Source organism: Neltuma alba, unplaced genomic scaffold, assembly GCF_004799145.2.
Source record: "Neltuma alba isolate B1F8T4 unplaced genomic scaffold, ASM479914v2 tig00012492_pilon, whole genome shotgun sequence".
NCBI lineage: Eukaryota > Viridiplantae > Streptophyta > Magnoliopsida > Fabales > Fabaceae > Neltuma > Neltuma alba.
This window is the reverse complement of record NW_021636964.1, coordinates 34,499-47,622: the sequence shown is the minus strand read 5'-3', so window position 1 is coordinate 47,622 and position 13,124 is coordinate 34,499. Positions and strand designations below refer to the sequence as shown.

Genomic DNA, 13,124 nt, shown 5'->3' with positions numbered 1-13,124 from the left:
TAATATTTAGTACTAGTACCATATATTGGTTATAGCAGCCCGGGTTCCTGCAATGTCCGAAATCATGGGACAGCTGCAGAGAACCGGGAAGAGCCATCCCTAAATCAAAATGACTATCCAACAAGGTTTCGCTGACCGCTAAAGAAGACAAAAGAAAATCAGAAGCACAGTAGATTTTCACTCCAATTCAACACAGCTGAAGCAGTGCAGATTAAACTTGTCAATCTGTCAGAGTAGAAACCTGAAATGAAACAAACTTTGTGTGAGGACTAGAATGGTTGTCTTTGGAGCAGGGGAACAATTTAACCTTAATTCCTCATAAAACAAAAAACTTCACTTAACCGACTCTCACACGGATGACAAAAATGGCTTCTAAAAGAAACCGATTTCCTCAAACCACGATGAAAAGTAGTTTTCTAACTAAAATTACACTCAACAGCTAAACAAAAACCATCGTGTTATCACTCACGATTCAAGATATTCAACGCTGGAATTTTCTTGTCATTGTTTTAGCTCCAATTTTGCTTATCAACACTCATCGCACCAGCAAGTTTCAATTTTGTCAGGAATTTATTCGCAATGAAAGAGAGTCTAACTCATCGAGCTCATATTCACGAAAAGTAGGCACTCGCTGGGATTATATAAAACTTTCAACGTCGCTGAAAATTGTCATGAATGTGATAAAATGAGTTATAACTAGTCTTGCATAAATTTCAGAACTTGAAATTTGTGGCGCATTGGTTACCTGACAAAGACGAAGAAGCTGGCTCAGAAGAACTTCATAGCAATCACGAATATAATCCAAAGTGACAGGAATTTTTGGCGCATGAAATTATTATGGGGCTAATTGCGTCGTGGCCTAGACACGCGCGCAAGAAATTCCATGCTTTCACTTTCAGACACGGTTTTGTTCTCCACGTGTACCGTTAGTCTTCACCACGTGTACCGTTAGTCTTCACCACACCCATCGAAGATCAAAATAAATCTTCCCATCAGTTGTATGGTTCTGGTCATTTTCTTCTTTTTAATTTTTGGCCATAAATGGTAGTTTGGAGTCATCTCTAAAAATTCCAAAACGTAAACGTTTTCAAATCGAATGCATATGTGATGATCCAATGTGTATTCTACATGAAGATGAATGCTAAGTATTACTTCTTTAGAAGCCTCCACAAGTCACGTTGATCTCATCTTCAATTATTAAGTTGCACAGATTGTAGCCCTCAAAATGATAAATATTGCAATGGATGATTTTTCTGCAATTTTTCATTTTCTTAATCACTTGTCACGGATATATTTGTATTAATTTTAAAGTACCTGTTTAATATTCTTATAACAACGTTGCAAAAATATCGAGTTTGTTTATTACAGTGAGGTCAACATCCATGACTCGATTTTGTTACAAATCTGGATCGCCTTCTTTCAGGATAGCAACCCACAGAACAGAGATGAAAATGTTTAAAATGAACTGAATAATAATGTCAATGGTCAAGAGTCGTACAATAAAAGAAACGACAGCTTGATCGCCTATGTGTAAGTGTCGTTTACAATTGAAATATCATACAATCTAAAAAAATTTATTGATCATGCTTCAAAATCATCTTTTTTTCCTCATAGCAACTAATTGTTAATCCCTTAAGTCGAAATGGCTTCGAGGTTCTTAACCCCAGTAGCAGGATGCTCAATCATTTTCTTACTTGCATGGGACTCGTTATCATCATCATCATCATCACCGTCCTTGTTCTCAAAAGACTCCGCCATCTTTCCCACCATATCCATTAGCTCGGAATCTACAGTCGAGAATTCACAGATCTTATCTCCCAACCCCAGAAAATAATCCAGCAGATGCTCCCTTTCTGATGACAACCTGTGAGCTTTCTCCATCAATCTGTTGTTCTCGTTCTTCAGTTTCTGAAGAATGGCCTCTGCTTCACTATGAGGAACTTCGTCATCTTCATGCAATGAAGAAAAAGTGGTCAGTGAATTACAGAAATGCTCTTCAAGTGATGTCATTTGCTGCATAATTTCATCCATTCTCATCTTTCGCTCATTCATTAGCTGTAAGAACTTGTCTTTCACATGCTCGTTTGTTTTCTCTGTAAGGCTTTTTACCACCACTGCACTTTCAAATTCTCTTCTAAATGCTTCTTGTTCTAGCCATTCTATCTCCTTTTGGAGCACCTTTAGGATCTTGTCCTTCTCTTCTATGATCTCCAGAAATTTCACTCTCTCATTCTCTGCTTCCTTTACTTGTTTCTCATCCACTCTTCTCTCTTGCTCGAGGCTTTCTCCAAAAATTACCTGTGAAAGAAGTGAAGCTTCAAGTTCTTTACGTTTTGCATGGCTTTCCTCCAAATCATTCTTTAATCGTTCACAAGCTGACTTCCATGTCCCCACTTCACATTCCAATTCGCTCCCTTCATAAATCAGCTCGTCCAATTCAATGATTGCTTGGTCCAAAGCATCATAAGCTTCCTCAAGTTTTTCCTTGTAAATTTCAAGCTCGCTTTCTTCATTATTGTGATCACCCTTATTATCCATGGCTTGAGCCTCAGAAATCGCCTGCTGCAACACTAGAAGCATCACTGACAACTCCTCATTCTCCAACTTCAACTCATCAATTATTGAAGATTCAAGAAGACTTCCCTTGCTTGCCTCTAACTCTTGATTTTCTTGCTCTTTCGATGTGTCTCTCGAATTATTAAATTGAACCTTACATTCTGAAAGTTGAGTTTCTAGTTGCTTTCTGGTGCTTTCTTCACGAGCAAGGGCTAGTTTAGACATATGCAACTCACGTTCCAATTGCTCTAGAGTTTTGGTCTGAGAATGCAATTTTATTTGCAGGGAAGAGATATCATCAAGCAATGCGTATGTTTCCAACTCTGGATCTTCATTTGCATTATTAATCTTCTCCTCTTGTTTCTCCTTATCCACCTGTGCTTCTTCCAGATTCTCAAGTTGTTCTTTCTTCCATGTAACTTGTTCTTCCTTCATTCTGTTCTCCTCCTCTATCAACTTGTGAAACTTCTCATCTTCATTCGCTGCTTTTAAACTTTTCTCGGATTCCAAGCACTTCTTTATGGGAATTGATAAACAAGCTTTCTCCTTTGCCTCTTCTAACTCCAAAATCAACGCCCTTTTTTCATCTTCCAATATTTTCAACCTCTCCTCATAAGTCTCTCGTAGTTTATCATTTGCAGAACTGATATGCTTGATTATAGACTCCTTGTTCTCCAGATCGTTCCTAAGATCTTCACACAAAAGCTTTGCCTCGTTAATCTCATCCGCCTGAGCATCATGGGATTTCTTAAGATTCTCAAAAGATTCTGTCTTCTCTTTCAATTCTGCTTTAAGTTTGTCCACCTCGGAAACATAGACCTTGGTGGTGGCCATCATGATAGACCTTCCAAATGATCTTCGAAACGAAACCCTGAGATACATGTAACATACAAAAAAAAATGAAAATATTGTTAGGAGGCCACCCGAGCTCTCTCAAGCTAACTCAGGTGGTCGCCTGAGAAGGTGAGAATTTAGAGAACCTATTACAGGTTACATAGTAGAAAACGAAACTAAATAATCAACATTCAGGGTTGTCTACCAACAAGAACATGATTTGTCGTTATTGCAAAACCAGATAACAAGTTTTCAATAACATGGTTAAATCAGGTTATTGAACACAATGCATGTGTTGTTATCTTCAGAAAAACTTGCCCGTATTATAGGGGATGTTGGTAACATAACACACGTTTTGCTTCATTTGATTCAGGAAAAATGGAAAAAGCCAACGGCTTAGGGCTACAAGTAGTTGACCAACTTCTATAAGCAAAATTAACGGTTTTACAGTAGTGGAAATTCCTAATTAAAGACAAGGAATGTCAATGATTCTTTTATAATTAGTAAAAGGAAAATATATTTGCCCGTCCTTATAGTTTGAGTAGATTTTGAATTGAGTCCCTATAATTTTATTTCTTTTTAATGGATCCTTATAGTTAATTTTGTTAAATTCATCCGTCTGTCAGTAAAAGTTGCAATTGCTGTTAATGTAAAGTGACAGAGGGTGATGTGCCACTCTCTCACCCAAGCATGTGGCTCCTTCTATCATCTGTCTCTCTCATCTCTCCAAGCTAACCACGGCGAGTTCCATGGCGCTGAGATTTTCCCAACTCACAAGCTAAACTGAATCTCATATTCCCCCAACTCAGAAGTTGTGTTCTTCATGAGCCCAACCATGGCATGCTTTGAAGCTTTATAAGCATGAGGACCCACTCCTCCCAAGACTCCCGTGATGCTCGACGTTGATATGATGTGCCCAGATCGCCTGCGTATCATCACTCTACCGCATGCTTGATTCCGAGAGCTACACCCTTCATGTTCACTCGCACGACTCTGTCAAACTCGTCGACGTCGAAGTTGACAATCTTTGGTTCTTTGATTGATTCCCTAAGACTTTGACATTGCTGAAGATGATATCGAGTTGGTCGTAACGAGAGATTGTGGAGAGTTTTAGTTCATTCTCTTGGTTCTGTTTCACGATGCTTGAAACAAAAAAAAACAGAGCACGTATGAACAGAGAGAAGAAATGAAAGGAATACTTTCTAACTGAAGAGAAAGTGTCGTCGTTTGCCATGAGAGAGACACCTTGAAGATTTGGCTCAGGCACTACTTCGGCAACAATTATGGTTGACCTCTTAAAATGGAGCTTCTTGCAATTGTGACCTCATAGACGTAGAGAGAGAGAGAGAGAGAGACGAGAGAAGATGGTAAGTGCTTGGAAGTTTTGGTTCCATTAAAGAGTGCTAGATTTGATCTGATGACTTGATGGGAGGCACTATATTGCTTCACCGTTAACATAGGCAAAATTTTAAACTGCGCAAGTGCTTGGAAGTTGGCATAACAAGCGAGGTATAGGGAGCGTTAATGAGGGACTTTGTCTTTCTTTATTTAAAAGTTTTTTAATATTCTCAAACTTCTAAACCTATAAATTTTAAACAAATAACCAGCAACTTGAGGGAGTCCTTCTTCACTCCCCCTGGGAGTTGTTAGCTTGGAGAGATGAGAAAGACAGATGGTAGAGAGAGTAGCAAACTTGAGTGTTTGAGAGAGTGCCAGATCACAGCCCATCCCTTTACATTAACAGTGTTTGTAACCTTTGGTAACAAAAAAACTGATCAATTTAACAAAATTAACTATAAGGATTCAATAAAAAAAAAAAATTATAGGGATATAGTTCAAAATCTACTCAAACTATAAGGACTGGCAAATATATTTTTGCTTAGTAAAATATTATAATGATATTCGTTCGTTTTACTATATTGTTAAAAAACGAAAAAAAAAAAGGTATATGAGCTTTCATATTCATTTTTAACTTACTAATTATTTTGCATGGGTTACCATTTTTTTTTTTGGGAATACAAAAGGCAAGTCAGAACAACTTTTGAGGGTTAACATTTTATTACCTTGTATTAAACCGTACTATCCAATCGACAAAAACTGAGAAGAAAAGCGGAAATAAAGAAAAATCCTGGAACAACGGGGGAACTTCTCGTATTCAAATAGTCTAACTTTCTTTACAAATCATTAATTCTTTTTAAATCTCCAATTAAAAGGGTTTCATTGCTCTGTAGCTTTTTTTCCCAATATACATTAGTATATAATAAAATAAAATATGAATATATTGCTTATATCAAAGGATTTTTTTTTTTTTTGAAAGGATCATTAAAAAGAATTCAAGTAGAGAGAGAGACGGTGAGGGAGGAAAGCATCACCCATGACAGGTTAATATCAATTAAATGATTTTTAGTCAATATGCTGAATAGAAAAAATTATTGTGAGAGAACTCGACTTGAATTTTTGAATTTGTTTGTCGTATCGAACATCAAATGATTTTACAAATATATATATTGTGATCAACTTATTTTCTTGAATTTCATGTATTGACGAAGGGAAAATAATTAATATAAAAATTAGAACCTCTTCGCGTTGGAGATTACTTGTGGCCTTGTGCATCAAGGATCAAGCACAATGATCTTTCAGGCGAAAAAAAAGAAAGAAAGAAAGTACAATGATGTGCTATCTCCAGCTATTTTTTCTTCACAGAAAGAAAAGCCAGTTAATGCGAATCATACAAGACTCTCGTGAGTAATGACTTCTAATACAAGATTTTTTTTTCCTATAATATTTAATAAAATATTTAAGAGTTATTTTCAAAATTACTCTTTCTTTATTTCCATTGTCTATCTCATCTCAACTTGATCAAGGATGATTTTAAAAATTATAATTGAATTTAACTCATTCATGTAAATTATTTAACCAATCTTTCTTATAGGAAATGGAAAGAGTTATATTTCCGCAGCATAGAAACCAGTTATTATTAGGCTTAGGTGTAACTTCCCTCCTAAACAATTTCCACCAATCATCATTTACAAATCAAGCCAAAACCCCCTCACAGCATCTAGCTTTAAACTCTCCTCTTTATATAAAGAGAAATAGATACTTCCACTATTATAAACTATCTGCAGTCTTAAATATAATACTACCTCCAGTCTTTAATATAAGATCTTGTTTGACTTTTATTTTGGTCCTAAATATAAGACCCCAATTCACTTTGTCTCTCATATTTATACTTTTTTTTTCCAAAGTAGTCATTCTAACAATGATAGTTCTAATTAATACACTTGATTATCAAGGATATTTTAGGAAATATAACATCTATTTGGGACAAATAACTAACTCAACTTACTTTTTTAGTCTTCTCAAATTAGTCAACTGACTCTTATAATTAGAACCGGATATAATAGCTAAATAAAAGGTTTGTTTTAACTTCTCAAATCTTAATTCATTTTGTCTTTTAAAATTATAATTTTTTTCAAAAAGTATTCTTATTAATTGCATATGGTGAGGGAGTTTTCATTTTTAAAAAATCACAGTACATATGATTTAAAAAGATATTTTAAGAAACCCAGTATACATTTATTACTAATAACTAACTTAACTATTTTTATTAATATTTATAAATTAATTATCTAACTTTTATATTAAGTATCTAAAGGTACAGTATCCTCGCTTGCCTCGCTAGGTTCCATAAACAAGGGCCATGTAACAATAACGTGAATGGACGGAAATATATAAATTAGTTTGGTAGTGATAAAGAAGCAATCAATTTGATGATCGAAGCATCGTTTTGGATTAAAAGAACTATTTTTTCAAAAAAAAAAAAAAGGGTTTAGTGATTTATCAATTTTTTAGGTATTACATATGGACTATGAATCACTTCCACTTGTCTTTTTTTTTTTTTTTAACTAAACATGACGCCATTCTCCAAACTAATCAAATTGTTTCGCCTCTGTCAGCTACGAGACAAACGAAATTATCGGTCACCTAAGGGCTAGTTTTGAAGAAAATATATACATATGTAGTTTAATATTATTCTTTTGGCTCTGAGATATGGTTTAACCCATTAACCTTAATTAATTTTTAAAGTTATAGATGAAATTGTATTTTAATCCACTAAAGAACAATCACACACGGCAAAAGAATTAAGCTATCAGTATACATGGAAAGTTTTCCATGGGCCGCGCAAAGCTAACAGTTAACTTCGGAGCAATCATGAGTTAGGTTTCATATTGAGAATATAAATTATAGAATGATAATATATATTATATTTTTTGTATTCTAAATATAAGACCTATTTTAATATAAGTTATTTTACAAAATAAATTTTATATTTAAAATCAAAAGAGTATTAAATACGATTTCTAAACATGTTTGGAGTTCAAATTATGCATGCCAGAACAAAATGCTGGGATTAATATTTGAAATCAACAACGTTTAATTGGACTTGTGTTATGTCATGTAGTTATATTAAAAAACACATGACAATGATAAATAAATACTCTTCCAATCCTTAATATAAGACCTTTTAAACTAATTTGATTAGATTAAAAAAATTAGATAAGTTAATTAATTATAAAAAATATGACGTTTTTTTTCTAAAATACCATAATCATCTTTTTTAATAACATCTCTCCCTCTTCTACTTGATTATGGTTGAGGAAGTATCCATAGGAGTAATTTGAAAAAAACTGATAAATATAAAAAATAGGTCTTATATTTAAGATCAAAATTAACTCAATAATTATATCTTATATTAAAGATCAAAAGAGTACTTAAATAGTACTTCCTCTTATCTTTACATAAGAATTAGTTGGGGTTCGATTTGGTTATTAATATAAAATGTCAATCATCTTTAACTATCTCTCATATTTATTATTTTTACCTCAAAATTAATTTACACAACTTATAAATTAATATACGATCTAATGTTATATAGAAATATTTTTAAAAATCATATCAGTTTTATTATAATTTATTTATTTATTTGACTTTTTAATATACACAAATAATTAAATAACTTTTACAAACTATTTCATTTTTTTTCCCCTTGGGGCAGTGACTAGTGACAAAGGAAGAGATCACTAATGCAAGTGGGAGAACATGTCCCACAAACATATAATTTGGAGCCAATTTGACTGAACGCGTTATGAGAGGCGCTGGTGTCGTGGTCCTACACATGCAACAGAACGGAAATAAAGTAATATATATAATTTTACTAGCAAAAAATTATTTTTATAAATTAAAAACTAGTACTACTACTTGTTATGCTTTTGAATAAAATTAAGTAGTAGGCATTAATTTATTATTTTTAGAAGTCGACAGTAAGATAATGGATATTTATATATTCCCGGGCCGCAATGGAAAAGCTCTTCTCTACGAAAATAACCGAGCAAAGTGACCAGTGTTGGGGAATGCATCACCAAAGTTGGAATTAATATATGTACTTTTGTTTTCCAGCTAATTAAGTAATTGTCCTATGTAAATAAGAAAAGTGGCAAAGATAATGAAGTGGATTACACACTCCCATAAAAGAACGGCGCTTATTTCATTTGTTTTTTAATCTTTAACTCAGATCCTGTTCAATATAATTAGGTGTAAAGTAAGAGCTGACAATTACATTTAAATATGTGCTTATTTATCTCCTTCATGATTTCAAATGATTTACTTTACCTGACTCTTATCATCTTTTATGTCTAGAACTACTTTTTGGGTATGTCGTATCTGTTTAATGATACTATTTCCGGTTCTAATTATAAGAGTCAGTTGATTAATTTAAAAAATTAAAAAAAAATTAAGTTAGTTATTTATAATAAATATGTGTGTTGTCTTTCTTAAAATATCTTTATTAATCAAGTATGTTGATTAAAACTATAATTATTAGAAAGATTTTCTTAGAAAAAATTGAGTAAATATGAGAAATAAAATGGATTGGACTTTTATATTTAGAATTAATATAAAAGTTAAATGAGGTCTTATATTAAGAACCGGAGGTAGTCGTATTTTTTTTTTAATGACAAGAAACAACTTTTTTTTTCAACTCACCTACTCTACGAATACGTTGTACCGTGCGCCATGCGATTTGTTTTTCTTTTTATTTGTTTTCCCAATTTAGTGACGATTATGTTTATCTTATTTGTCAAGGTAAAAGCTACTTTACATACAAGAGCAATAAATACATCAAAATCAACGCATAGGATCCTATACAAATTGAAAAGTAACCCAAAAAAAAAATAATGAAACGAACAACATTACTGATTTTTTTAGGATTTATTTGGCTCAATGAGAGGAATACGAGATATGAGGGAGAGATTTTAATAGAAGAAAAAAAAAAAGAGGGGAGGAGTTTTAATATTACCTTGTTTGATTCATGAGGGAGGGGAGGAAAAATATTTTTACACGGACAATTTTGTCCTTATTTAACTTAAGATTATTTTTTCAAATTTTATAAAATGTTTAATAAAATAGAATTGCAAATAACATTTAATATATAGAGCAATACTTATACCAAAATTCTAATACACTGTAGAACATGAAGTATTATTAGAAAAAAGGTTGAAATAATGTTTAGCCACAACTTGTACTGTATCCCATCTTTGAATGAAATATTTGGTCATACAAAAAAGAGAGGAGTGTGTGGAGACAAAAAGAAAAGAATTGAGGGTAGTATAGGGATATTAAAAATAAATATGGATATAGTGATCATAACATGATAAAATATTGTTATTTCTCTCCAAATCCTTCTAATTTTAGAGGGAAGGTTGAGGAGGAAAGGGCAGGAAAATTTTTTTTCCTTTTTTTCTAAAATTTGGGTGTTACTAAAAAAAAGAAATAATTAAAATTCTTCCCTCTTCGCCATGTCCTTTTAAATCTCTCATACTAAACGTACCCCTAAAAAACAGTGACACTGTCATTTCAAAATAAAATTAGAAATGATTGAACTTGTAATAACAGGCTTATCCAGCACCAAGCAAGAATATTTTAATGAAAAATATCCCTAATCAGACCTGGCAATATTTGAATACGATGGGGTAGATTTGCAGAGAGAGAGAGAGAGAGAGAGAGAGAGTGTGTGTGTGTGAGCGTGAGGTTCAATTGATTAGCTAGGAGACAGAGAAAGTTAACGTACGTAAGTGGTGATAGTAACGTCACCGTGGTGTTTAATTACGGAGGTAATAAAGGAATAATCAATGTCTTTTCCAACACTTTCGTTTTTAATATAAATTTTATGGGAAAATTATAAAAAAAACCTTAGAATTGCAACGCAGATAGGGACCCTTGACAACTTCATTTTGGGTTTTGACAAGAATAATATGTCCTAAGTTGTCAAAAAAAGTGAAGTTGTCAAGGGTAATCTCGTTTTTGCAATTCCAAGGTTTTTTTTGCAATTTAAATCTTATTTAATTTTTATTTTAATTTTAAATATAAGATTCTAATTTACTTTATTTCTCATATTTATTTATTTTTTTTAAAATAATCTTTCTAATAATGATAGTTTTAGACAATAAACTTAATTAATAAGTATATTTTAGAAAAAATAACACTTATTTATTATAAATAACTAACTTAATTTATTTTTTAATTTACTCAGATTAGTCAACTATCTCTTATATTTAGGACAGGAACTAGTATATTTTAATTTACTTAAAGCTCTCAGGGTGCCAACATATCAGTGTGATTTTACTTTCCGTCATTAGGCAAATTAAAGCTGGATTAACAACAAGAGTTGGTCCAGTTGGTAGAGAGTCAGCTCATAACCCACAAGGTCGTGAGTTCGAATCCCGCTGCCGATGTGAGGACCATGTTAGTGGGCGATCTGTAAGTACTTCTATAAGCACTCTTTGAGTTTAGAGACATATCCTGACCCTGATGAGTTTTCAGGAAACCTGACTTGCCTAAACTTTTTGTAACCAGAAAACAAAGCTGGATTTACGTCACAGCTTTAATAATTACAGATGTGATTCATCGTCTATTACGTGCCATGCTGATAACCCCATAATCCTCACGGTGGGTCCTACTCTGGCCTTAGTCGCTTGGGGAGTTCAAAATAAGTGGTCCCGCTAACATCCTAAACAATAGGACCAGATATCAGGAAACTTAATTAGAGCCTTAACATTAATCACAATAAATAGCTCAAATTCTTAATATTTTCTCAGACAGTCAGACGGGGGAAAAGGTAATAATCTGAAAAACATGCCAACTGCTGTGTTAAATTAATGTGTACTTTGTCCCTAAATATAAATACTGTAATTTGCTATGTTAATGAATTTTATACTTGTGACATTATAGAAGCTCTTGTTTGAAAAACACTATGCACAAGCCAACGATATATAACACGTGAATGCAATCATGGATCAAAATCGTAGTTTGTTTATATATATATATATATATATATATATATATCTGTGTTTGCATGGCATGCTGGTTTGAGGATAAATTATGGCGAGGATCATGGAATAATTTTTAAATTCTAAATCTATCAAAAAATTTCTCTTTCAATATTTATTTATTATTAAATAGATTACCGTTTATTTTATAAATTTTTGATATGATAAATCATATGTATATTTCTCAAACTATGTACTCAATTATAGAATACAAATTTTCCGTGCGATAAATAAACATCGCATGGAGAATTACTATAAGGTTTAAAGAAGAAATATAATTATAATAAAAAATTCAGTAACAAATGAGTAGCGCCAACCCATTACAATTTCCTATACTAGAATTTAGCATTGTGCCCTACTTAATTGTTGTGAAACTTTTCAATGAATACATCTATTTCTTTAAGGTTTTATAATAATTTTTTTTCTATTTACTAATTGTACACATGTTCATTGCAATAGATTGAATGAAAAATTGGCCTTTATTATTATTCTTGAAAAGGTAGGCAATTAAGGCCTTGTTTGGCATCCTGATAAAAATCACTTATAAGCCTGTTTTATATAGGTTAAGATAAAATTCTTCTCACATGCTTATTTCGTATTATGTAAATTATGATTAAAATGTTATTTATAAATTATTTCAAAAGAATCCTAAACACTACGCACCTTCTTAAATATGCTTTTGGTATATGTGTTAGTGCGAATCCTTTTACAATCGTGTCCAAACTTATTTTTCCAAGTTTATGGATTGATTAATGCAAAGGAAAGCCTGGATTAAAGAGTTAATTTATAAAGATGTTAAATTCTTAATTCATGGGGAGAAAATGGAAAAAATATTTTCTTACATGACTTTTCAATAAATAGGATTTTTGTGTATAAGTAACAATAGATTGCATACCCTTTTGACATAATGGGAGGCAATAATCTCCAAATTTAGGTAAGGAATATATAAAGGTGTTTGGATGAAACCAAACCATAATTTAGAGAATAATTTTGAAAATAGATTCTTAGAAGAATAGATTTTGTAAAAAAGTGATTCTAATAAAATGAAAGTGTTTGAATAGTTGTTATAAAAAACACATATATGTAAATTACTAAAAAAAGTATAAGTTAATATGATAATTACATAAAGAACATAAACTTAAGTAATTGAGGATTGAGCATTCTATTATAATTCATGCCCGACGAGTGAATTGGTTCCTGGCTTCATTTTAAACAAAAGAACGTAAATTTAAGGATTTTTTTCTTATGAAATTTAGCAGTAAGTTAAAAAAAATATATGTTATTTTATTGGCACCGCCAATCAGTGAGCAACTGTTTAGTGAAGATACAATTGTCTAAGTCATCAATTTC

At 32.1% G+C, this 13,124-nt stretch overlaps 1 protein-coding gene across 1 annotated transcript; it reads right to left on the bottom strand.

The window, feature by feature from the left end:
- Positions 1 to 1,632: 1,632 nt before the first annotated feature.
- LOC114727589 (myosin heavy chain, clone 203-like) lies at positions 1,633 to 4,326 on the bottom strand. The gene is made up of 2 exons (XM_028914287.1): positions 4,166 to 4,326; positions 1,633 to 3,427 (listed from the first exon to the last, which is right to left on the bottom strand). Exons 1-2 carry the CDS (start codon positions 4,324 to 4,326, stop codon positions 1,633 to 1,635), a joined length of 1,956 nt encoding a protein of 651 aa, XP_028770120.1.
- Between the last annotated feature and the right edge of the window lie 8,798 nt (positions 4,327 to 13,124).

Bases quoted from the DNA above. Each gene is read 5' to 3' on its own strand.
- LOC114727589 (XM_028914287.1), bottom strand. From the start codon at position 4,326: ATGATACGCAGGCGATCTGGGCACATCATATCAACGTCGAGCATCACG. The intron at 3,428-4,165 runs GTGAGTTGGGAA...CATGTATCTCAG, and splicing joins TATGAGATTCAGTTTAGCTT to GGTTTCGTTTCGAAGATCAT.